The sequence below is a fragment of the Oryzias latipes genome, chromosome 23, assembly GCF_053564925.1.
Source record: "Oryzias latipes strain Hd-rR chromosome 23, Olatipes_Hd-rR_3.1".
Classification (NCBI taxonomy): domain Eukaryota; kingdom Metazoa; phylum Chordata; class Actinopteri; order Beloniformes; family Adrianichthyidae; genus Oryzias; species Oryzias latipes.
The window spans coordinates 18616677-18644091 of record NC_136259.1 but is presented as its reverse complement, the minus strand read 5'-3'; the positions used below and the strand labels follow the sequence as shown (position 1 = coordinate 18644091).

Here is a 27415-nt window from a genome sequence, read left to right as displayed (position 1 = left end):
AATAAATTCTATATACTGAAAAAATGTACCCCTACACAAACCTAATATGTAACAGTCACAAATACAAACCTAATACGTAACAGTTACAAATGGGAGACAATCTGTTTTCTGATAATGACAAGTTTTCTATTCTTCCCTATTTGGGTATCTAATCTACCTCTACATCCTCTAAACACTAGGGTCACCTCAGAAGAAGCATCTTCATTGCTCTTGTTTTCCTGAGACGGAGCTTCAGCTTCATTTTTCTCCTCCAAACAGATTTCTTTTGGGCTTTCATCTTGTTTTGCAACTACAGCCTGGATTTCAGGCTCTTCTACTGGGAAGGGAGCTACAGGCGCACTCTCTGCTTCATCTTTCTTTGATGCTGTGCTCTTCACACCATCAAACACTGTTGTGTCATCTTTGTCACACTTTGACTCAGAAATAGTTTCCTGGTTGGCGCCCGCAACAGGTTGTGTCTCATTTTCTTTCTTGTCATCTTCTGTATCCATCTCTTTGACTAACGGCTCAGCAATCAACTTGAGCTCATTTCGATTTTCAGCAACGCTGCTCGTCTTCTGTGAAGCAGCCGCCTCTGCCTCATCCGCAGAAGGTCGATCTGCACGGGCTGGTGTCTCACTTATAACGGCTGAGGATGACACCAATTCTACACTCTGCTCTGGCACCTCACTGCTGACCTTTTGTCTCTCCTCACATTCAGGAGGTGCTGTTCTGCAGATAATCACCACTTCATCTGAATTCTTATCAGCTTCTTGCTTTTTTTCATCAAGTGTTTTCCCCTCTTCTTTTGGGGATCCTTCTTCTGTTATGAACACTGATTTATCTGCTTCCTTTGACTTTTCCGACAACAATACTTCCTCAGAAGGGCTTTCTGCAGCAAGTTCAGATTTCCCTGGCTTTATCTCTTCATTTATCTGTTCTTTTGGCATTTCCTCTGGGATGCTCCGAATTGGCTCTTCTGCTTTTTCTGACTCATTTTTCTCAGATAAAACAGACATCCTTCCTGTTTCAGTGTTGTTCACTCCAGTACTTGAGCCTGCCTTGTTCACTCCCTCCTCCTCAAATGTTTGCTTATTTTCCTGTTGTATTAGATTAGTTTCTTTCTCTTCTAGAGCTTCTCTATCAGCTTTGGTTACTTTGGTATCAATCTCTGCATTTGCCTTTCTTTCTATCTTAGATGCTTCCTCCTTTGCATCTCCAGACTCTTTCTCCATTGCTGCTGCTTCAAGGCCATCACAACATTTCTCAGAATCTTTACCTTCAACTGCATCCTGATTTACCTTTTCAAGGGTTGTGGAGTTTCCTTCAACCACAGAAACAGGAGGAGTACTTTCCATACTGTTTTCTTTTGGGGGGGCTTTGTTTTCTACTTCATTTGACTGACCATCATCCTTTGTAAAATAGTGTTTTTCTGCAGAAAAGCTTTCAGATTCTGCACGCTCAACTGGTTCTGGTTTCACTTCCTGCTCCTTTGTTTCAGTTTTGTTAGCAGAGGCTACAGTAATGTCTGTCCTATCATCATTTGTCACACAGATTGTTTCACTTTTGACCCCAAGTTCTGGTGTAACTTCTGTTTTCTCATCATTGACTTTCAAATCCTCTCGAGATTGATCTGCAGAAGCGACTTGGAAATTATTTGTTGGTAGTTTGCTTGTTTGATTCTCTTCATTCATATTTAAATCTGTAGAATCTACTGGAGCAGCAACTACTTCCTGAGAAGTTTCCATACAGGAAGAAGAAGAAGTCTCTGACATATTTGCTGTCATTTCTTGAGGTTTTTCGGGAATATGCTCTACTTTCTCGTGATCTGCCAGAGGAACTGCACCTTCATTCTGGATAATCTCTGAATTTAGCTCAGTTTTAGCTTCAGCAGACTCTGTTGTTTTGTCAAAACCTACATCAGTTATCCGATTTTGTGTGTCTCTCTCTACAGGGTTCGAAATGTCTCCTGTCATTTTCTCAAAACTCCTCTGCTGTTCCTCACCTGCTGGAACTTCACTGACAAGTGCACTCTGTGCTTGTTGCTCAGTGTTCGGTGTCTGCATGTCAAGATGAGGAGGATCTGCTGCTGCTGCGCTCTCACAGCTACTCTGTTGCTGCTCGGTTGCTGGGATTTCACTGACACTTGCACTCTGTGTTTGTTGATCAGAATCAGATGTCTCTGTTTTCCCTGAGCTGTCCTGTTGTTTCTCACCTGCTTGGATTTCATGTGTACTCTCAGCCAAACTAACTGAATCTGGAAGTTTTTCCTCAGGATGAATTACATTCTCAGACACTAAATCATTTGCCGTTTGCTCTGTTTGGGTTTCTGACTGAGGGGTCTCCTTAGGAATGTTCTCAGGATCGGAGGGGCTAGGTTTAGGGGAAATTGGATCACTATTAGGTGCGGTTGCAGGTTCTACCTTGGTCTCAGAGGTTGGGGGGGTTGCATCTGGAGCTTCTACAACAGGTTTGCTATCTACAATAGCAGGGGTAGAGGTGAGGGTAGAAGTAGGAGCAGGTGGTTGCTTCATTGGAGACGTCATGGGTGGTGTTGGAACATCCCCCAGCTGGCCTGACATGGCTCTTTGGGTCTGACAGCTCAGGCAAAGCCATTCTTTCTGTAAAACAAAAACAAAGTCATTAAAATGATTTCTCGCCTGAATGTATTTATTTCTTTTCTTTAAAAAAAAAGGTGGAAACGTGGATGAAAATATGACGCTATTAAAAATATTACCCAGCAAAAGGAACATTTCTGCTATTTCAAGGTAAGCTTTTACATCTGTGGGGCTGGGGAGAGCTTCATGCATATTACATAGTAACGGGAGGAGGCTTGTGCAAACATTTCATACAGAAAACATAACAGACACTGCTCATGCATTATGTGTCCTGTGTAGATTTGCACTTTAAACATTCTAGACCTATGCCCCAGTTGAAATTACATATTACCTAACACACTGCAAACCAATTCAAATCATTTTTTAGCATAAAAATGGACCTTGACAAGGATGGGATTTCCTACACAGTTGTGCTCAATTTTGGATTTTATGGTCTCGGAGGATTGCTGACATTACCTGCATGAAACTATACCCTCGTGAAGAAGACTAAAAAAAACCACAAACTACATTTTTCCTTGTGTTTCAAGTAGAGAAATAAGAAGCCAGTATTGCAGGATCTCAGGGAAAAATAATATTAATCACGTGAGACTTCCTGTTTCTGATGGTTAAACAGCAGGGTTTAGGCTAAATACAGCTTTCACAGGGAAGTTCAGCGTCTATGTCGAGTCATAAATAGATTCCGTGAGGGCAGAGAAGTAAAAAGACTGAGATGAGGAGGCAGATGTGAAAAGTTAATAAAGGAAATCTTGCAGCAGAACAGTCAGAATAAATAAGGAATGAACTTCCACGTTTCAGTCTGCGCCCAAATGAAAGACTTTCTTTTGGAGGAGCAACTCGGTAGTCAGCAAAAACAAGGGCAGAAAATGCATTTAAACCTACACTTAACATCAAGAGTTGGTTTGTGTGCTTCCAGTTTGTTGTGTTTGTGTTGGCCCTTTCCTCGATATGTGCAGTAAGGACTTGTGTGGGAGTTTCTCCGGCTTGAAGACCTTATCAGTTAATCCAGAAAGGGCAGGCGCTGAAAGCTGGAGATATGTCTGTCGATGGAAAAGCTGAAACCCACTCAGTCTGACAGCTGGTTTGCCTTAGCCACTTCAAGCCTGTCGTCACTGGCTTTATCGAGAAATCCCAACAAGTGGGCTTTGGGCTTTAACCATCCCTGGAAAATACACTTAACTTATGAGTTTTCTGCATCTACTGATGACTACTTAGCTGGTCTATTACAGTAGATATGATATTATGCACTCAAGCAGCAGTTTAGAACATACAGAAACATTTTGATTGTTAAAAAATCTAATGTGGAGTTTCAATTTTATCCTTTTTTTTTAAACAGCTGTCCTTCACAATTACTCATGACAGATGTAAACATAAATCAGTTCATTCATGGGGTTTGTAATTTGTAAATAAGATTTTTTTTTTTTGGTAGGTACCAGCTTTAAATAGTGTGAAACTAATTTATTTTCACACATTCTTTCATTTATTACTGATCTTCTCTGCAATTTTTTGGACATGCCTTCGTGCATTCCTCCCCGTCTGCTGTGATCGTTTGAATAAACAGCCATGTCGATGATTCATACCGTAAGAGATCGGCAGTCAATCACTCACATTACCATCAAGAAAGCCCATAGCATCCCATGGGAACCAAGGCCAGACAGCTGGAATACAGTAACAGCTACAGAGGTGTGCACATAACAGTGAAGAACCACTTCCCACATGTAAAAAATGCACAAAAAGGTAAAAGAAATACTTGCGGTTCTACCATGTTACGGTTCTGTCCAAATCAGAGTGTCAACAAGGTCAAACAGAGAAGACAATCTGAAAACCACAGATGGAAACCAGATATTGGGAGGAAAAAGCTCCACTAAAAGCTCCATCTGGGAAGTGGAGAGTTATGAAGGTCAGTTGAGAGCTTGTGGCTTGCGATTTTAGGTTCTGCGTCACTCTTACAAGCTTTTTCCAACTGGCATTTTTTCATCTACTCCTGATTCTCACTGATATTAATAAATACCCTGAAATGCAATTTTAAGCTTAATTTTCTATATGTCCTCCATCATCAGTGAAATGACACAAGAACACGTTAAAAACACCAAAAACACAATTTTCCTCAAAGTGGGTCATTGAAAAAGATTTGCTCCTCTAAACTGAGTTTAGGTTATGCTCCAAAGTGAGATGCAGAAAGTTGCTTTTCCGTTTTTTTGTCCCTCCATGATTGTCAAAACCTGACATCTTTGCAGAAAACAGTATCCAAATTCATAAGAAAAAAAAGCATTAGAGGTTCAAATGTAAATCAAATTAACAAGGTTAAACTACTAAAAAAGTGAAGAGTTATGGAGAGACTTAAGCAAAATATTATCTTTATGATTATTAGAAATAGTTCAACACCAGGTATTAGCAATTGACTTAACATTAAACCCTGTGAAGCAGCAAATACATGCAGCAAAATTAAGTCAAACTGAAGGTTGTTGGTAGCTTCTAAAAAAAACCTTTTGTTTGGACATATATTTGGAATTTATGGCTAAAATACATTCAGCAAGAAAAGCTAAAAACAAAACTCAGCTAACATATTTCACAGAAGATTTTAGCAAAGAATTCAGCAAATACTTCTTATATTTAGAAGTAAGCCCGACCAAAGATCTAGTAAAAAAAATTTGAATGCGACAGTAAGTGCAGGTGGTTATGGACTCATATTCATATATGTCCATTTAAAGGGTTTTAAAAGCAGAGAAATTGGTTTACTTGATACAATTTGTATATCTATTGGGTACTATAAGTGTTTCTTTATCTGAAATATCTATGAGGTTTTTATTTCGTTAAAAGGTAGAAAGACTGAAAATCCTAGACCTGCTACAGATAAAGAGTTGCTTTTGTAATTTTCTGTCGCCAAATCAGATTAATTAAAGCTGCCTTCAGGAGGGAACTATAAAAAATTTTTTTATATAAAAATGCGTTTTATTCCTAATGACATAACACATTTGGAAGCGACTGAATGTCTCCTTGATGAGTGGCAAACCTAATTATAATGCACCGCCTCAGCTGCAGCCAAAAAAGATCTTAGGAAGGATCAATGTTGTTTTATTAAAGGTATTAAATGAAAATCACAGAATGTAAAAGACTTATATTCCACATTTAAAAGAAGGTGAGATGGTAAATATTTAACAGCTTTATTTCTAAAAAATAGAACTTTTGTTTGAACAAAGCAATGTGGGTATTTATTCAGTTCATTCATCTATACTGGATATTTTCGAGAGATATTTTAGGTCATTGTCTGTTTATCATCTACTGAAAAGATTTTCATGTAGACAAAATATATTTAACAGTAAACAGAAAAAGAGGGGAAATGTTTGTGAATCATTGATTTGCTAATGAGATTTGGATTTAGTTTGTCAACTGATTTTAAATTTTGTTGTATAAAAAAGAAAGTAAGCAGGGGAGAAAACTCTTAAATAAATGGTTGTGCTTCCTATACATCAGAAAAACAAATCCAAATTCAGATATTTAAGTGATCATCTTTGCATATGTACATGTCTCTATGCAGTAACTTATTGAAAAAGTTATGAACATAATTAGAATTTGAGAGTAAAATGTTTGATATCTGTTAATCACTGATTTTACTGGTGGTTTTACAGTAGATTTTGTTATTATTTGTCATTTTTCTCTGCTCCTGATTTACAACGATTTGAATAAAGAAGAACTTCGAAATGCGGTCTTCTGCCAGATTTTCTTGATATGTCCTCCATTATCAGAAAACACCAAAACCGTTTCATTGGGGTTTGTAAATATGTTATTATAAAACAAATTCAGATTTTAAATCCATCTGATGATTCCCCATCATATAATGAGGTGTAAATCTACTAAATATATAACTTACTGTCAAACCTCAAGTAAAGTTCCAGCTCTGTTCATGTTGAATGTTTCTACTCCACAGTAACGCTGTCAGAAGACGGTGTTGATGTGACTCAAAGCGATGAGTCAATGAGCCACAGGGAGCCACGATGCTCGGCATGTCATGGTCTGCATGTGGTGACACCCATATCCTATGTGACAGCACCCTTCTCCTTCTCCTCCTACATCTTCAAGACTATCCTCCCTGTCAAATTAACTTCCTATCTCTTCTGCCTTCTGTTCTAGGGGTAGAAATACCGTCTATTTCATTTTTTTTAAATCATATTTACATGAATTATTAAGAAAGCCAAACTGGCTTAATTAATGATCAAAGATCAGCCTCCTGCATTATATAAATATTCCTAAACATGAATGATAGCCTATTGTCTTTGGGAACTTACAAACATGTTTTTGACATATTGATTTAAAGCTACATTCAAAGCGCCCTCAGCAACGAGCGCTAAAGCGACCACTCCAAATAAAGAGTCTATGGTTGTCTCCAAATTCCTTCACTTCTCACTACATATTGCACTATATAGTGTGTTCGCCATTTTGTAGTACTGTCTGAATTTACTATTCCAAAATCCAGTGCCCTTAAGTCTCTGTGAAAAACCACTGTGCATCGATGCTCAGGCAAATTTGGACCACAGTGCATTGAGCTAGAACTATTTTTGTGAAAAAAACTCTTTAATTTTATTTTTCTATAAACCATACATGTTTTCAACAACAGAACACAGTGGATTCCTAGTCTTTGTAAAATAGTTATCGGGTTTTTACTTCAGGAAATTGGTGACATCATATTTGCCATTTAAAAAAAAAGGGGAAAAAAAGTAGTGGTAATGGTGTCCAATTTGCTTTTAAAAATCCAGGGCACTAGATAGTCCCACACTATATAAATTGAGAGTAAGGAAGGGTTCCAATATAGACCATGTAAACAGGCCTAAAATGTGTGTTTCAGGATTCCGCCCTCAAAACTCTTGCGTTTTACAAAACTTGTGGCTGAACGTGTGAATATGCGTTGAAGTTAAAACCGGTTAAACTTTGACCCATCGGGTAATCATTTGGGTAGTGACGTTTGAATAGCTTCCCTTGCAATTCATGGAACTGCCAAACATTTTCATGTATCACAAAGGAGAAATAAATAATTGCGTTTGTTCCCGGCTGGAATAATAACACCAAGTCTTTCATATATCAGAGTAAAGCTGTGCAAGAAAAATACAGTGGCCCTTAAGTGCAATTCACACCAACCCGTCACTCGATGCAATAATATTTTAAAGAAAATTAAAAAAAAAGCAGAACAAACATAAAAAAACATTAAATTTTAGAAACAAAATGTGAAAAATGGAGAAAAAAAATTGTAAAACTAAAGTCATTTCCACAAAAAACCAAAATGAAATGTTAGAAGAATGAAACACAATAAGAAACCGTTGAAAGGTAGGTACTATGGGGCATTACTGATTAGATTACTTCATTCATCATCGCTTCACGTCAAATAACTTGGTTGAAACTATGGACAAACGTCATCATCCAATCAGCAATGTCCAACAATATCTACTTTTTCCAGTTTCTCAGTGTGTTTTGTATTTTAACATTTATGTTTAATTTCTGTAAAATAAATTTGCATTGCTATGACATTTCGCACTGAGCCTCTTCCAACTCTAGGTGGCAAACATGGGCTGGTAAACAGTAAAAGAAGAAAAAGAAGAAGAAGCCCCTCTCCTGCTTGTCCAGTGTGAACACCATGGGCTGCTAGATCCACGTTCAAGAACCCACGTTTAGCACATTCTTGTCACATGCCCAATGTGAATGAAGCTTAAGAGTTAGTGTTATAACTGCACGTTATTTAAAGAGCCGCAGAGTGTAGAAGAGAAAGGAGAGCACCAACAATCAGGACGTAACTATAACAGTCTGTGCTAACAAGATGAGACCCGTGCCAGAGTGTGTGTTTCAAACGTGTATTTGCCTGCCTGTACTCTATTCACTTTCTATCACGACATCAACACTGACATGCTATTTCTGGCTGAGCACATTAAGAAAGCAGAAAATAAGGAGAACAGCAAAAGTAAAACATAAATAAATGAAAAAAAAGGCAAAATGAGATGATCAATACAGCCAACACAGTTAATTGAAATTAGATATCACAGAGGTGATGATTTCTGGTGATTTTGGTTTGTTTAGGGAAAACTTAGATACAATTTAAGAGATAAGATGCCAAAAATAATAACAGGACAGAGTTAAACAAACCAAAAGACGAAAAGTGCACGTGTGACCATGCGTGGGCTTCCATGGGTTGTCTGGAGCTGCAGAATGCAGAAAGACCCTTTTAAAATCGCATAATAGAGGAAACACAAAAGGTCCACTAAAAAGATGGTATGTGGGTGGTGGTGGGGGGAGTTCTTTGTGCTCTACCCCCCTTTGGTACTCTCTTTTGTTGTTTGCTACTATTTTTGTCCATGTCAGTCTCTTGGTCATAGCAGAAGTGGCCAATATGGAGCAGACACAAATTCAAATATGATAAAAAAAATATATGTTTACATAAATACACACTGCTGATGTTATCCATGGACTGAATGATAGGCAAACGACACAAAAATGTGTTCCTGCGATTGTAGGAGGCAAACTGACCATGAGGAATAAAGACTCAGAATTTAACAAGCAAGAGTGTAAATGTTCAAACCCTAAAAAAGAAAAGAACAAAAAATGTTTTATATTATGCCATCTCAACTGCAATTCTTCATTTATTCCAATGGAAACAGCAGTGAAACTGTTCACATCCCCTTAGGAAATGTGTCACAAACAGGCTGGAGGCTCATTCTGAGAACTACCAGGAATTAATGCCTTAATCCAACTGCCCTCAAGGCAAACATAAACTACTTCTTGAAGCAAAGAGTGGTTGAAAAGTGCTGTTTGACCTCAAGAAGGTCTCAGGATCAGAAACATTTCACAATTGCCCTGATTATTTCTATTCAGACAAAACCCCATCCTGCAGTGAACTGATGGATGCACACCAAGTTGGAGGAGACACCTATGGTTGCTCTTATTTCAGTGTTTGTCTGGATTGATTATGCATTTTTATTATTATATCCAAATAGAAATGTTGTGTTTTCCTGGGACAAATTAAGAGAAACTATTGTGAGACTTTGTACCCTGTTATTTTCTTTTTACATCACTATGAGGGCTGTATGCTTAGCTTAATTATCCAGTATGTATTTTAAGAGGTTTGTATAAATGTATTCTGTGTGATCAAAGGGTTCTGATATTAGAGGAATAGATTCTTTATAGATTAAAAATACAAAAAGAAATGCACCACAAAACGTGAAAGCTGTCAAGTCATCTGGTTCCTGCAGAAAGTGTTTCACACTTACAAACCACTTTATTAGAAACACCTGTCCAACTGCTCGTTAACACAAATTTCTAATCAGCCAATCACATGGAAGCAACTCAATCCATTTAGGCATCTAGACCTGATAGAAGACAATCTGATGCAGTTCAAACTGAGCATCAGAATAGAGAAGAAAGGTGGTTGATGTGACTTTGAACGTGGCATGGCTATTGGTGCCTAACGGGCTGCTCTGACAATTTCAGAAACTGCTGATCTATTAGGATTTTCACACAAAACCATCTATAGGGTTTACAGAGAAAGGCACGAAAAGAGAAAATATACCCAGAGAGTGGCAGTTCAGTGGGTGGAAATGCCTTGTTGATACCAGAGGTCAGAAGAAAATAGCCAGACTGGTTCCAGCTTATACAAAGACAACAGTGGCTCAATTAACCACTGGTTACAACCAATGTATGCAAAGGAATGTCTGAGTACATAAAACTTAGAGGCAGATGGGCTACAGCAGCAGCAGGAGACCACCAGATGCCACTCCTGTCATGTAAGAACAGGAAACTGAGGCTACAATTCACACAGACTCACCAAAACTTGACAATAGAAGATTGGAAAAACGTTGCCTGGTCAGATAGTCTCAATTCCTGCTGCGTCATTCGGATGGTGGGGCTAGAATTTGATGTTAACATGAAAGCGTGGATCTATCCTGCCTTGTATCAACAGTTCAGGCTCGTGGTGGTGGTGCAATGATGTGAAGGTTATTTTTGGCACACTTTGGGCCCCTTAATACCAATTGAGCATGGTTACAACACCACAGCTTACCTGAGTATTGATGTTGACCATGTCCATCCCTTTATGACTACAGTGAACCCATCTTCTGATGGCTACTTCCAGCTGGATAAGGTGCCATGTCATAAAGCTGGAATCATCTCCGACTGGTTTCTTAAACATGACAATGAGTTCAAATGGTCTCCACAGTCACCAGATCTCAACCCAATAGAGCATCATTATGAGAAGATTCCAGTGTCATAATTTCACTACAGATTAAAAATCCAAACCCTGGATGTGCTGCTGACGCCATGTGATGAGAACATCGAGGGCCTGACATGTTGTCTGGCAGACTGAGCTCCTGCATGGAGGTGGTCTCCCCTGTTGTTCCTCTAACAAAAAAAAAACCCTGTGTGGTTTTACTCTGACGGTAAAGCAAATCACAAACAGGAAACAGTTTTTTAGAGTAATAATTCCTCAACTCTTCTCAGGTGGTAGGGAGAGGAGTTTTCATATCATAGACAGAGCAGTGTCACTGTGCACTATTCTGTTAAGCTACTTAAAAAAAAACATTTTTAATATTTTGCCTTTGCAGTGGCAATAATTATGTCAGTTATTTATTATAATCTTATATATCTGTTTTTTTTTCATTCATCAAGAGGTGGAACTCTAAACCTCAATTCTCATGCAGTGTACATTACAAGAACCAATTCACAGTCTTTTATTTTCTAAGTTGCTGTCCAGTGCTTTTATTTTCTTGGTGTGAATGAATCTGGGATTTGGGATTCCAGCTTCCCACTCAGCTTTTTTGATTTGTGCTTGGAAGCAAAGTGGAGCCTCTCCCATCTTGTGTAAGACTTCTCAGACTCGCACACGGAGTCCCGATGAGCGCAGCGTGACATGGAGCCTGAGCTCCACTACATCCACCCTTACAGGCTATATATACTCTTATTATGAAAGATAGTTGTAGCAGAAAACACAATTAAAGCCATCAATGTCATTTAAATGTTAACAGACAAAAAAAAAAAAAAAAGACATTACAAAACGTTACTTTGTTGGTGACAAATAATGAGAAATAAAAAGGTTTTGTTGGAAATAAGGATAGGACAAGTTTAGGAGGAGTCCTGTTATTTCGAAAGCGTTTACTTTTATGACTCAAATAGGGATTAATCAGAAACACCTGAGTCTCAGGTCAACAAACATGACGAGCTTTGTGTCGCCCTTAAAAATCTTTTCAGAAAACGGAGAGCATGCCCACATTCTCGTGCACATGCATGCTGACTCATGGCAGTATTCCTGCACACTCACCCACAGTAGTTAAATAAAAAGTGACAGCAAACGCTAATATACAATAATAAGAAAAAGTCACTTAAACAAGCAACATGGCTATTCCCAGTTCCTTTCTAAACCCACACTGCAAATAATGTCTGTCGTGCTGCATCGTCCGCCTCCCCACAATGAGAGGAAATGTGTCAGCGGATGAGCCTTCAATGACAGCTGACATGATGACTGGGAGGGACATGACCCGGCTATGGTGTTGAGTGTTTTTATGTAGAATGTTCCACATCCTCCTCCGCCTTCACAATAAAAGTTCTGTTAAATATTCTTAAAACATTGTGTTATTTTGTCACGTTAAAAGGACTTAAGAACATATTCCCACATAAATAAGTACATGATTGTGGCTTCAAAATAAATGGGACATCATGCATTCTGTCGACACGCTTATTTTTCTTTTTGCTTCCCATGAATGACAGATTCAAGTGCAATTAAGTCAATTATTACATTTCAATGAATATATACTTGTTGTCATGTGTTGTTTTAAAATGCACCTTTATATAATCTATAGTCAAATATGAATCCATGCTCTTTACAGTCAATTGATTTAAACTGAGATTAGTAGAAAGGTTAAATTATTTCTGCTTTGTTGGTTAAACTTAAACTGACCTACACAATGTTACAAAAAATAAAAAAGCTTTTGGCTAAAGGGTACAAGAAATGAATAGTTACAAAATCCAATCCTATTGGTTAGTGTGCATTGCCCCCACATCCCAACCTATTATTTGAACTTTAAGATTTTTAAATTGTTTCTTTAAAACCTCAAAGTTCTCCGTCTGACCAGTCCAGAAGGTGTCCCGTTTTATTCAAATCCATACAAAGGCCAATGGAAAAGAGGATAGTTTTGTAGTAGTTTTAGGAAAAGAGAAGAATTCCTTATACACAGAAATGATGGAGTTTAAATGTTTTCTGCTGCTTAGGTCTGCAGAAGTATTATAGGTCTGCTGGGAAAGCCAATAGATTACTAGAGACAAAAATACACTTACAGCCAAGCACAGGAAACAGGTTTACGGACACGTGTCCGCTCCTAAAATCGTCCTAAGAGGATAAACTAAGTAACTGTTTATTTTAGCTTCGGAAACTCAAACCTAAACGTGTGATGCAGGAGCGGCATGAAGACTCCATACTCTATTTACTGTATGTATGCAGACGTGCTGAGAACCTGCTCTACCAAAAGCATCACTGACTCTCCTCCCATAATGCACTGATCCTACACCATAGAGCGCCATCTGTTCTGTGCTTTGCAACGCTCAGCCTTGTAGTGTTACTTCCACATGAAACATGAGGCAGCTTCACAAGCGACGCCAGCCCCACACCTTTGAAAAATAAACTGGGTATTCCAAAATGATGAACACACGTGTACGAAAATATTTTCATGCATCTCTTTCCTTCAGCTATTGGGAGAATGATTGTGTAGTTTTCTCATGCAAGTTAGCACAGGCGGACACGAACACTTGCACAGATGGTCGAATTTCAGTATTCAGTGTTTGGGTTGAGTGTACATTTTTTACCAGTAGTCCAACGCATGCAAAGAGCGTTTCAAAACGGGAAAGAAGCTGCAACAGACAACTTTATCTTCATTTCTTAGCACCAATCTTAATGCTAGTTGTTAAAATGCACGGCTCCTGACTGTATCTCCAAAGTGACCTATTTAAGTGAAACATCTAAAGGAGGCTCTATTTATATACATTATGTATAAATCTGCAGTGGAAAGGCTGTGCTTGTAGGACTGGAGGCATTGCAGCTTTAAAAAACATGTCATAATTGTTGGGGTAACCTACCTCTCCTAAATGAGGAGTAGGGTTGAATCCACAGAGATTGCACACGTCCTTCTTGCACTCGGTGCACAGATTGTAGTTTGGTGCACCTTCTGTTCCTTTGATCAGCTCCATGTTGCAGAGAGGACAGTTTCCCTTGGCCGATGTGGCTGGAGGAAGACCTGACTCATCTGCTGGGGCTTTCTCTTCCACCTCTGTAGAAGTGGTTCTGGGAGGTTTCTTGGACTTAGCAGGTGGGGTGTCAGGGGCGGAGTCTGAATCTGGGGGAGATCCAGGGGCAGAGAATGGAGAGTCTGGTGGTGATCCAGGTGGAGATTCCGGTTCTTTACCATCATCTCCGGAAACAAGATTGGTGGCTGAGCTCAGGAGAGTTGACCCAAAGCTGAACATCTGACTTGCAGCAGCAGGAGGTTTGGCAGTTTCTGTCAGTCCTCCAAAACCCCCAAACAACTTGCCAGCAACCGACTCCTCCTGTTTTGGTGCGCCCTGCACTTGAGGCTTTGAGGACTCCATTAATCCACCAAACCCACCAAACAGTTTCCCTGTAACAGACTCCGCAGCCTGAGAAGAAGCGGCAGGAGGTTTGGCCGCATCTGTGAGGCCTCCGAGACTCAGACCCCCCAACCCCCCAAAGAAGCTAGATTCCTGTTTCGCTTTAGCTGGAGACTGCTGGGGACTGGACTTTGGCTGGATAGGGCGACCAGTCTTCGGGTCAATTTTTGGGGATCCTGCCAGGGAGGACCCCGGAGAAGAAGGTCCTGGAGAGGAGGCGCCTGGAGATTTCTGCCTAGGCGTGGTTGGTGGCGTTAACCCTTGGTCACTGGTGCTCTGCTGTTTTATTAGCAGCTTTCCAGGCTTGCCAGACGCCTGCCGTTGGGGAGAAGGCGGAGCCGAACCTTGCTTGGGTTTTGCCAAGCCAGGGGGGTCCATTCCTCCCATCGCTCGCTGCATCTGACAGTTCAGACATAGCCACTCTTTACCCTGTGAACACAATAAGAGAGGTTAATTTATGCCACATTTCCAAATATTTGCTTGTATTAGGACATGTAAAATCTCAGATACCATTAAGATCTTTTTAAAGTCCCATTCCAATCCTGTTTTGATCTACTTAACAGCATTCCCAGTGGTCTTTTAATTATGATTATACCATTTTTATCCAAAAATAAACCTGTTTCATTTTGTAGGACACATAGTTTCAGCAGCAGTGGTAGCAGCTCATTAGAAATTGTCCTCCGAGTTGTGGGCAAGATTGTTGGCACAGAGTGAGTCTGACTTAATTTCCCATCATTCCTTTGTTTACAGTTTCAAAGCTTACACCCCCTTAAAACCCAAACCTAACATTAATGGTGCAAAACAAAAATGGCGAGCAATATTGGAGCTTTCCCAGCTCTGCAGTTTCGAGCCAGATGCCAGCTCAGACAAGAAAACAAAGATGTACATGGATCTATTTCTCTGCAGGTGGATGCATCAGTATGGAGTGGAGCAGAGAGCCTGTGGCTCACCGACTGTAGCACCAATGTCAAATCTACAAGCTTTTTCCACAGCATTTTTCATCTGCTCCTGATTCACAATTTGAATAAATATATACTCAAAAACGCTACAGGTAAAAAACACCCAAAACATGATTGTCATTAGAGTGGGTCTTTTTTTCTTTAATTACAGATATGAACATTTGCCTATATTGTGTTTGTTTTGACCACACAATACATCTGTTTGTAAAAGACCATGGCTACGTGACATCTGCTTTTGTTCAGTGTTTGCCCATCTCCTTGGTTTCCACTCAGTGCAAAGTACAGTATTGAAAAGGTGCCTCTGTTGACAGCTTAATTCCTGCTACGCTGTTTTTTTAACTATTATTTCACTTCCTCTAAATTTATTTTAAACATTGTTTATGGAACAAACATGTAAAGAGTTTGACGCACATAGATGAAACAATAATTTACAAGCAAAGACAGTAAGCTCCTGCTGTACTGTAACCACAGCCCGCCAACATTTACAGCCCATGTGTGACTCACTGCCTGGCACAGCATTTTCCTGTGGCCATGATATGAGTCACCTTGATCAACATTCCCGGGGTCCATATGGTCCCTCTGTTACTCAAATCTTTTTTTTTAGTTTTTTTTTTAGCCAGGCTCAATAGGCTGTTAGCAGACTTCTGTTGGGTTGAACTGTAATTTAAATATAACTGCTAAAGTACTAGTTCTGTTGTATTTTGAAGGTTGTAGAATTTTAATTTTTATCTAGTATTTTTATATACTTTGGACATTATGTTTTCAGAACATTGTGAAGTATGCTGTCATCTCACAATGCCAGATTAGGAAAGAACATGTTTTTAGAGAAAAACTATAGCAACCTTTGACCTCACACATCATCCATTGTCATTGAAGCATGAGACGTGCATCCAAAAGAATCTGTAACTGACTTACCCCTGAGTCTGGGGGGCTGAAACCGCAGAGGCTGCAGACCTGGTTCTTACACTCAGTGCAGTTATTGTAGTTTGGTGGGTCCTTGGATCCTGTGTTTAGCTGTGTGGTTTTACACAATGGACAAAGTCCACCTGTTGGCTTTCCAGCATCCTGCTGACCGGCATTTTTTCTTGTCTCATCAGGACGACCTGGTTGCTTGGGTCCCTGTTTTCCATGTCCTTGCTGTTGTGGGTCACTTTTTTGCTGGGGAGGTCCACTCTGATTTGGTCTTGGTGCCTGTTGCCCTGGGGGGCCTTGACCTGCTGGCCCTTGCTTTGGAGCCTGTCCAGGGGGTCCTTGACCAGGAGGACCCTGTCCTGGTTTTGACCCTTGACTTGGTGGTCCCTGACCCTGTCTAGGTCCCTGTCCTGGGGGTCCTTGACCTGGTGGCCCCTGACCTTGTCTAGGTCCCTGTCCTGGGGGTCCTTGACTAGGTGGCCCCTGACCTTGCCGAGGTCCCTGCCCAGTGGGTCCTTGACCAGAAGGACCCTGTCCTGGTTTTGCCCCTTGACCTTGGGGTCCTGGCTTTGCACCCTGCCCAGGAGGGCCTTGACTCTGTTTCTGAGGTCCTCCCTGCTGCGGGCCCTTTGGAGCCTGTCCTTGCTGAGGGCCTTTTCCTGGCTGCTTCCCTCCCTGCTTGTTGGAATCAGAAGGTGACGATGCATCTCCTTCCTCGTCAAACAGGCCAAACTTGGGCATGTTAACAGCATCGCCCATAGACGATAATGAGGACGAAACCGAAGAAGTCATGGCACTGAGCGGGTTTGCCCCGCTGAGAAAACTGGAGCCAAACATACCGGATGACTTAGTCTCAGACTTGGGCTCCTGCCGAAATCTAGACTCAAACAGACTGAGAGATGAAGGGCTGCGACCTGGTGTGGGCTTGCCAGGTGGACCTTGGTTGAAGGCGTCAACAGTTCGGCTCTTACTGAGACCCGCTGGGCCCCTGGAGGCTCCTACCTGCTGCGCATCAGAGGCTGAAGGTCTAAAACCAAAATAAAACAGAAAAACATACATTTTATTGTGTTCATGGCTCCATCTTAATATTTGTTAGTCACACTTTTCAGAAAAAATGAAAATTAATATTTTAAATGAAATTATGACTAAAATTATTTGGATACTATTTATAGGTTTTAAATACATTTTTTTCAGTGCACTTACTATTACTTTAAAAGGTTTTTCCCCGTTCTAACAAATGTTACACAATTGTTATAATACAAAGCTGATTAGATTGCTCTTACACTCACTCAACAACTCAGTGAACACAAAAATGTGTAGCCGGAAGCCTGGGGTTGAAGCTGAGAGATACATAAATAGCAATGAATGACATGGAAGTTAGATTGCAGAGATGAAGCGAGAAACACCACATGAAGCCAAGCTGAGATGCCTTTATGAGGTCATAGTGGAGCACAGCACCATGCAGCTGGATCTTAAGAGACATGCATCAGGGTCCTAACGGACTGTGTGATTGCTGCTGCATGATGATCCATGTACACAAGGTGCTGCTTCTTCGCGGAAGTCCCTAGTGATGCAGCTTTAAATAAACAGCAATTAACAGCCAGTAAAGTTGAATGCTGTAATGAATAAGTCATGTGATTGTTTTTATAGTGAACATAAGGAGCACATGACTGTGAAGGTTAGACCCCCTCTTGCAAACAGTAGTTTTGCTTTGTGATGCGACGTCGAGGATTTCAGCACCAGGGATAGTGACACCATAGAGATCGGGGGGAAAAAAGCAATTTAAATGGAGCAGAAAGGAAGGCTGTGAGAAATTACATCAACGCCTCTTTTCTATTTTTACTCGTATTAATATTGATGCACCCCTCCCCCATCTCCAGCTAGGATATAAATAACACTTGGAGCCAATAAGCACTAACGCGCATCACTTTATCTAATGCCCGATCTAAAATCAGAGGCTTAATGGCACTAAGGGCTATTTTTATGGGAGGGTCGTAATTTTTTTCCCTATACGATCTCCTAGCCAGTTAAAATTCAATTTGTCCAAATTCTGGAGTGCGCAATTTGATTGGCGACATTGGAGAGCGGCGGCGCGGCTGACAAAACGTGCGTATTTGTTAAACTGACCATCGGGATGCGTTTCCAAACGAATGAATGGCTAAGACAGAAGCATTTTGGTAGCGCCCCCCCCCCCCCCCCCCCCAAACACCAACACTGGAGGCGTGGCCCTGGAGTGATTTATTTGCTCTGAGCGCCAGATCAACCTCAGACATTGATCACAGAAGCATCACTTGCTGGGACGGACGGCAGACGAATCCCCAGCTTCAACCAGACACTGTTAGGGCGCGTTTTTACGCATCTCTCCATGTGATCATCCCATCTAGGAAAGCTCTCCAGCTTTCCTGCGGTTTGTAGAGGTGGAAATGGGCGTTAACAAGCCTCCCTTGCTGCGTGCAGTGATGCTGCATACACCACCCCACCCCAACCCCCCCGCGCTCATCAAACATCCCTGGTTAGTCGGTAGGTATTCAGCAAAAAACACGATGTTCAAATGCCCTGCCTTCGTGCAGCAGCAGCTGTGCCTCCCGGCTGCCTGCCTTGCGCCCTGGCCATGGCAGCGGAGATCTGCCTCCTGTCATCCTCGCTGAGCTCGTTCAGGTTGACGGGACTTCCATCAGCAACCCTGATGAAACCACCTTTCCCGTCAGGAGCCAGCCCCTCCGGCAGCCCCTCGCCTCCTTCCAGGCTCGCTTCGTTCCCCATGATCGGCCCCTCCCGGCCCCCCCTCCTCCTGTTAGAGGATCAATGAGCGATCCGAGGTCCCTGTACCGCTTTTTTTTATCTCCTAAGATCCCGGAGTTCTTCAGGGTCCAGAACCATCTCCGATCAGTTATTTTCTGGGATTATTTTCCAGCCCCCTCTCGTTGTTTTTCCGCGTCTTGCATCTCTGCAGCTGTACACCACAGTCACCACCGTTCTCATTGAGGGGCCCTGATCATCAGCACCAATCACAGCTCACTTCCGTTGCACTCCTACACAATAAAATACCCATTCATTTTAAATTTAGATTATTAGTTCAATTAATAAATGTTGGATTACAATACCCAATACAAATTTACCACTAAAATAATCAGCAAAAAAACAGACATTTTTAAATGTTCCTTCGTAATTAAGATAAGACTTTTTTTTTCCCTCCAGGCTGCCTTTAATTTATAAGAACACCGTGCTTTCCAGTCTTCTTTGTGTAACTCTGAACTCCTTGATTGTCTGATTTTTTTGCCAGCCTCCTGCCCACATCCTTGGTTCCGCCTCCACCAGGTGATCCGAGTATATCATCAGCAGAGGAGAATACGCATTTAAAGGGGACCCAACTCTGCTAAACAGGTCTTATTTTAATACCTGAGAAGTCTGGGGAAAAGAGGAACGTTGGCTACAGTTATAAAATAAGTTGAAGTTTAAAGAAGACCAAACATGTAGTGTTAGTGCACACTGGTCAGATATTGAATTTTCTCTAGTCTGTGAACTTCTTGTCACGGAGTCCTGAACATGACTTTCAAAAAAGTTATAAATAGTTCCTTCAAATTAATTTGTGGCCACATTTTGTGTGCAAAAGACATCTTTTTGTGTGCACAAATTTGCATCTTGTGCACAGTAATCAGTATTTTGTGCCAACAAATTAGTATTTTGTTCACACAAAGTAGTATTTCGTGCTCACAGATTATGTTTTGTGTGCGTAGATCAGTATTTTATGTCCACAATTTAGTAAATTGTCGAAAAATATTAGTGTTCTATCTTTAATTCCTAAAACTAACAGCAACAAAAAACGATTTAAAAATGTTTATTTTTTCCCTTATTTATTTTTGACAAATGAAGGATTCTGTATTTCCAGTCTCTGTTTTCTCCAATATGTTAACGCGCAGCTGCTTACTGACTAAAAACAGTGTGAAATCCAGGTTTCTCTTCCACCAATGACAAATATGAGGCAGCAGTGAATTCCTAATCACTTGTTGAGATTAAGAATTTTTGATTGCTGGTTGGAGCAGGTTGGAGCAGGAAGTCAACCAATAAAAGCAACAGAAATCTGTCTAATGAAAAGGAAAAAGCAGAGGAAAGAAAGTAGTTCACATTCTGCAAATGAAAGCTCCACTGCTGAGAGAGGGAGCACTACCCGCTATACTTTGAAAAAAAAAAAAATCTTAAAACAACGTCATCTCTGCTGTAAATCAAGGAGATGTGTGGTGATATGACAGCAAGTGCTCATTTACTGTGTGGCTTAGGCGCTTTTGGATATTCGTGACCTCTGTAACTAAACTCAGAGCCTAAAGCACTTGGATGCATGGCTTCGAAACAAGAGCATGTCACGCTAGAAATCAATCAAAAATCTGAAGATAAGTAATTGGACCATTGAAATTCTTTTATCTTATATTGTAAATTGTGATCACTGTTCTAATCATTTTATATAGTTTAAATATATACAGTAAGAGAAATTATTCATGTTATTTCATCCTAAGTAAATTATAATGCTATAAGTACATTTAACCAGATTTCATAGTTTTTTTAATTGTTTTATTACACTTCATATACTGCATTTGACTCCAGAAATCTATATAACTTTAAATGGCAGAACAATGAACAAAAAATTGTTTTGACCCTTAAAAAGTCTTTCAAAGTAAGAATTTTAAAGAAACTGAAGAAAAGCGGTGACGGAGCTTTACAGCTTGACAAGTCCAATATCTTTATTTATATCTGAATTATCTTTCTTGAAGAAACTATGAATGAGATTTGAATATTTCTCAATCTACAGTGTAGATTGTTGACTTTTCATAATTCATTCTTCATTTTCTGTACCGTTTTTCCCTTTCGGGGTCACGGGGCTGCCAGAGCCTATCCAAGCCACTTGTGGGCGAAGGCAGGGGATGCCATGGACAGGTCGCCAGTCTGTCGCAGGGTAGAATATCCACAATCACACATCCATTCACTCTCACAGTCATGCCTATGGTCAATTTAGAGTTGCCAATCAACCTATGAAGCATGTTTTTTGGATGGTGGGAGGAAGCCGGTGATCCCGGAGAGAACCGACGCATGCACGGGGAGAACATGCAAACTCCACACAGAAAGGTCCCCCAATGATGTTCTGTTTCATGTCCCCCAGCCGGGACTTGAACCAGGGGCCTTCTTGCTGTGAGGCAAGAGCGCTAACCACTGCGCCACCATGCAGCACATGACTTTTCATACTATTTATTATAAATATAATATTAATAATAATGATTATTATTTTTCCAAACTGTTATGAGGATCAACTTTAAGTACACTTAGAAATATTTGAGCATAAGTTTTTGAAGTAGAATAAAATGTATGACATTAATTAAAAAACACTTAACCTGCATTTTCACAAATCCTCCAGAGATTGGTTTTAAAGAACACTTTGGTCTCTTGTCATAGAAAATATATATATTTACATACATGAATACAGTTGAAATAGTAACACTAATTGTTCCATGGGTGGTTGTGGCTCTGCAGATAACTAGCAACCTGTTTATGTATGCTGCCTTTTCTCAGTGGCAGCTGGGACAGTCTCCAGTAACCCATGTGATCCCAGGATAAAGCGGATATGGATAATGGAGGGATAGATGGCTGTCAGGGAGCTGCAGTCTACACCTTTTCTGTTCAGAACTAGAGCAAAAGCAAAGCCAGTATTAAGGGTCTATGGCAGGGGTTGGCAGACAACAGCCCAGGGCCATATACAGCCTGTCAAACAATGTAATCTGGCCCACCAAACTGGAATAAATGATATTGATAACCCCTTATTAATTGAACCCTTATTTCTGGTGTGTATCCATAGATGGCGCACTACAAAAAATGTATTCTTGTTTAGGTGCAGAAATTTATTCCTGCATTCATGTTGTGTTTAGAAGATTTCTCTTTTTTTTATGTTAGTTTGTGTTTTCAGAGTCGGACAGTCATTTTTCCGATTATTCCAACACCACATGAACACAGCATTTCTCTAGTTTGTGTTTTTCCCCTGAAGGACATCAACCCATTGGTGCATTTGGAACTAAAATGAAAAAAATAAATAAAGGCACAGTTTTGAAATAAAAAATGCAAAATGTTTGGTTTTAAAATATATACATTTGTTTTCAAATAAAATTAAAACATGTTTTTGTCCAGATTACATTGTATTTCTCTTCTCTTATGAAGCAGATTCCCAAAACACGTCATGCATCTTCTCCTGGTCCAGCAACTTTCGTCAAATTTTAGATCCCTTTGTGGCCCACGAATCAAAAAGTTTCCCCATCCCTGGTCAAAGGGCTTACTTTTTGCTCCAGTGTGTGTACTGGAGTATTAGTTACTTTTGAACTGTAAAAATGAACAACAAAAGTTTTATTTATAACTAAAAAATGTAAATTCTTCCAGTAAATGTTACATCTAAAACCAAAGATGCTAGTTTTAATTTGACTAACTTAATAGTGCTAACATCCTGGATTTTCTTTTACAAAAGTATAACCCTTCTTACTAAACTACAGGTGGGTCTTGACATTTCTCTTCAGTTAAAAGTGCTGCTTTTATCCCCCCTTTGCTTCATAGTGATTGATGAAGCATGAAGGCTGTGAAGCAGAAGCAGAGCGAGCTTGAATGTTAATGTATGTGCGGACCTTTCCTGCATTTTCACACAGACAAACTGAAGTATCCAGGCATAGAAAACCAACAAAACTATCCAGACAGACAGGTGGACACAAATGCACAAAGGTACAAAGACAACAAATACCTTTTCGTGCAATTAATACAAAATTATTCTTCCTTAGGATCAGTAATTCAGAGAATCTATTTTGTTAAAACATAAAATAAAATGTTTTGGTTTGATTTTTGGAATTAATCAATAAATTGCATGCATTTCTTCAATGTAACAGTTTGTTATGCAAGATAGTGAAAAACTAGGACAAAAAAGTGATAACAATTACAAGGTTAAAACTCAAAAAAACAGCAATGTGACAGATGTATAGGTGTGTGCTGTGTGGTTGAACAAATGTAACCTGATTCTGGTAACCAGATAACACACCCTGTGCTGTGGTCATTAAAATTAAATATGCTTTTGTGGCACGAGGCTGCAGAGCTGACAATAACAGCTTCTTTTTTAAGTTTCAAACTAATGACAGCAACTTCAAAATAAAAGTATAATGAAAAGAATTTGCAGATAGAGCACATTTATGTTACTATTCCCTTTATAAGCATTTATTAAAATAAAAAGCATTTTATTAGGAAAGTTCTTATTCCTCATTCCTTAATTTTTTGTAGAAAGAAGCACAATAAAATACCTGCATTCATGTGCAGGAGTGTCCTGTCAGGCAGCATTTGATGGTGAAGAAAAGCACATCCCAGGTGACAATGTACTTCACGGCGATGTTTCATTTCTGGTATATCAGAGCTGAGCCTTTCTTATCCATTTAGCATCCCGACACTCCCCTAAATCCAATGACAAGTGCCAGTTTCCTCTGACCGCACAGTCACAGAGGACTAAAAATATGCTGCAAGTCACAGAGGCTCCCTCGCATTCCTGGCTCCAGCCATCCTCGTGCACGTCGTAGGCGTGCTCTAGTGCTCTCAGACGGATACAGGGACTCTCTCAGGTAGACATAATCCTCTTTTCTTCTAAAGGATAGGCCAATCACTGACTGCTGTGCACGCTAAGCTGTTTTCCTGTGTACAGTTGCCTTTATCACAGTTGAGAATCTACAAGTCATGGTCGAAAATGAAATATGTGAACCAAAAAAAAAAGGCTTTGGTGAGAATTTTCTTTTTGTTTCTCTCCGAATCAAAATCATTTATTTTTTTGACACAAATGTCTTTAAAGCTGCATGACAAAGCCATCTGTTGCACCATGTTCAACTCATTTCAGAGGCAAAGGTGTAACAACAACAGAAAAAAAACAAAACAAAAAAAAGCTTCCTCAGCAGCATCAAATAAATGGGACAAACTGAATTCTGTGAGGAAAGCTTATCGCCAGTTAAACTCTGTTATGACTGATATTTATCTCTCCCAGAGACGTCTGAATCAAACACAAAGTTCTGCAAGTTGCTTTTGTTTCATGCAAACTCACTGCAGCAAAGACGAGAACGTGACAATGTGAAGCTCAAGCTGACGTCTGCCTGGGACGTTCTGCAGCGTGAAATAAATGTATTAAATATCAACGTGCTGAACCCAACACGCTACCTCCACAGTCCTCGGGCTTGGCAGTCTGCCTGACTCACATCACACTTTCCGATAGGTGTTCACCTCCTAATCAGCCAAGTTTGACTATAAAAAAACAGGATTTGCTTCCAGAAGAATGTTACGGTGCTGGAGAGAAGGGCACAGGAAGGAGACTTCATGTGGTTAACAGGACTGTTAATAGGATTTACTGGTTGTTGTCTCGAAGCCAGTCTCTAAAGCCAAAGGCTCCAGTGGCTGATTGAGACGAGAACAGCTGAATAGTACATCTATAGAGAGAAATCTGTGGGGTTAGAACAGAGGCGGAGAACATCTTAATTGGGGGAGTGGGACGGGGGCAAAAGGCTTTGGAAGGGTGGCAAAACACCAGAGTGGAAGGTCTTATAAATGAAAAGTAGAAAAACCAAAAACAAACGTAGTATTACAGTTTTATTATTATTGTTTTTATTTCATTTTTAAAAAGTTTGCTTTTGGTATTTTTGTGATGCTTAAAGCTTGTATTGATGGTTTCATAGTCTGTCAATAATGATACTTTGTATCCAAAAAAAGTTTTACAATGGGGAGAATAGCAAACTAAAAGAAAACGTTGCAGTTTATTTCCACATTTTTAGACCAGTGTGTCAAACCCAGGGAGCACCTGCAAGGATACAAATTCTTATTTGCCATTTATTAAAAAGCTATGTGATAATTTTAAATTATTTTTTTCTTTTAAAGTAATTGTTTCATAAACACCACTTCCATGGTCATCTTATCAAAAGTTGCTCAGATTTGCATTTCATCTTTTTAGAAAGAGCTCACAAGTGTTCAAGCATCATTTTAGGTTAAAATTAAATAAAGAAAGTTTGATATTTAGTTTTATTCAAGGTCTTGAGGATGATAGAAAGATAGATTTCCTTGTGGTAGTCCATTGGCATTCCTCAAAACTTCACCTTCACAGGCATGAGACAGTTTTTGTTGACACAGCCAATAATATTGCATCTGCAAATCTTAATTATTAAACGTATTTTTAGGGAGGTATGCACTGACCTTAGTCATAAGCAGTATTTTTGCACAGCCAAATGCGCAAATACCGATAAAGATGGTTTTCATCCACATGACACTAATACACAAATCCATTTTCTTCAAGTACATGGGAGCCAGTTTAGCTCGTGCTGGTTTGCGGCGCCTTCCGTCCGTGAAACCCGGGTTCGACTCCAGGCTCCTCCCTGTTCCCTTCTCTACCTCTGCCGGTTCCAAGCCCGGTTTGAGAAGGTTGCGTCAGGAAGGGCATCCGGCGTAAAACATTGCCAAATTTACCATGCGACTCGTTCGCTGTGGCGACCCCTGATGGGAGAAGCTGAAAGTGGAAGAAGATTTTCTTCAAGTACATCTTCAAAGTCAGTACCAATATAAAAACATATATATTTTGGATCAGCCGCCAATTAAACAAATGAACCAAATAAAACCCCTTTGGCAGTTTCACTCTTCATGAGTGAGTCAACATCAAATACATTTCCTACACTGCCAATGTCCCATTTTGTTGTCATGTTCTCTTACCTGAATACTCCGCCCTTTGGGAATCTGAAAACGTTGACTCTGTCCTCGTCAGGAAGTGGTGGAACCCGAACGGTGGAAGAGCAGGCTTTGTGGTAGAAACTTAAAGATTTTTAATAAACAAACTCGATCATGAAAACCCTGTAAACCAAGGGCAAAACAAAATATGTAACAAACCACCTGATAAGAAATACACTGAGGATCATTCACCTAAATGAGGACAGCTGTGGATGATTGATAACTTGAACCTGGTGTGACGGTGACCAGGGAAACACACAAAACCTGAAAATAGCACAAACCTTCAGCTACGTTCACACTGCCCTTGAAAATGAACCTTCAACCAGCCTTTTCCGAAAAAAAGTCTATGTAAATGCACTTTTCGGCCTTCCTTAATCAAAACTCTTACATTCGTGCACAACTGCACAAATTTCTACGGCTGTAAAATAACAAGGAAGTAAAATATAGAGTCTTCACCCTGTTTTCCTTTTGGCTGATGTTATTCGCAAATATTTACGAGCGACCAGCACAAAAAGTGATGGTGATTCACGTTAGCCGCACGTAAAACACGCAGCCAAGATGCACATTACTGCATTGCCCACACGTATTTTAAGCTCACCCAAGGCTGAATTTTATATTTAAAATTAAACTTTAAGTTAAAGTCCAATTGGTTGTCTCGCTCCTAGGTGTGTGACGTGTGTTCTCCAGATTTGATCCATCCACTGGAAGAGCGGTGAGCAGCAGAAACAACCGCGCTCAGGAGCCATTTGGTGGTTCAACCCTAACGGCAACCATAATCCTAACCTTAACCATTCCTCTGGGTCCAAGGAAAAAGTTCAGCGCTGGTCAAACATATTTCGAAAATTACGTGCAAACACTTTCTTTCATTTTTATTAGAAATATAACCATGCCTTAAAATTTGTACAAATTTATAGTTTTTAAGTGTACATCCTAACTAATGTTCCTGAAGAGAACTAATTCATCAATAACAAAAGAGCGGACTGAGGACATGCTTTATACTCTAAATAACGTTATTGTCATTTAAAATATTTTGAAATATCACACCCTCTCCTTTTTTGATGAATCTTTAAATAAACAAACGCCTGCTGCAAAGAATGTCACAGACCCTGTTACCATAACAATACAAAGATGCTGCGGGTCCCTCGTGTTCAGGAGGACCAAACACAGATGAGTCACAGGGAATTCAAACAAACTCCTCTCTTTGTGAAGTGTTACACAACACGCTCTGATGCCAACTGTCTCTAAAAGCCTCAGGGTAACATATCAAGTCCTGATGCGGCTTTTAATCAAATCGGAGAGGACGTTTGGACCGGAGAGCTTTGGCAGTCCTTGCTGATTTACCCAGTCCTTGGATGAATCCTTTCAGCTTCCAGAGAATCGTTATTCTCCGCAGACACAGACAGGATTAGGCCATTGATCACCACATCAATTGCGAGCAATCAGTGAATGGACGCGTTTGGAAGCATATATCCTGTATGAACACACGTGGCTTGTTGTACAGCTGAGTAAGGCGCTTCGGTTTATGATGTCCAGTGTTGGAGGGAA

At 40.1% G+C, this 27415-nt stretch overlaps 1 protein-coding gene across 12 annotated transcripts in view; it reads right to left on the bottom strand.

Moving 5' to 3' along the window:
• Positions 1–23706, bottom strand: part of pcloa (piccolo presynaptic cytomatrix protein a) — a 59883-nt gene extending 36177 nt beyond the window's left edge. For 9 of the 12 annotated variants that reach the window (XR_013653522.1, XM_020714293.3, XM_020714297.3 and 6 more), the window contains exons 1-4: positions 18675–19131; positions 16118–17141; positions 13695–14672; positions 186–2600 (exon numbers count right to left, since the gene is read on the bottom strand). Coding sequence is in view for 11 of the 12 variants with exons in the window: in XM_020714293.3 (XP_020569952.1) it covers positions 186–2600; positions 13695–14672; positions 16118–17141; positions 18675–18877 (4620 nt within the window). In the remaining variant the exon portion in view is untranslated. Of the gene's footprint in view, positions 1–185; positions 2601–13694; positions 14673–16117; positions 17142–18674; positions 19143–23427 lie in introns of those variants that run through there. The other 3 variants (XM_078941716.1, XM_078941717.1, XM_020714300.3) reach the window with 3 other exon arrangements.
• Positions 23707–27415: the final 3709 nt, after the last annotated feature.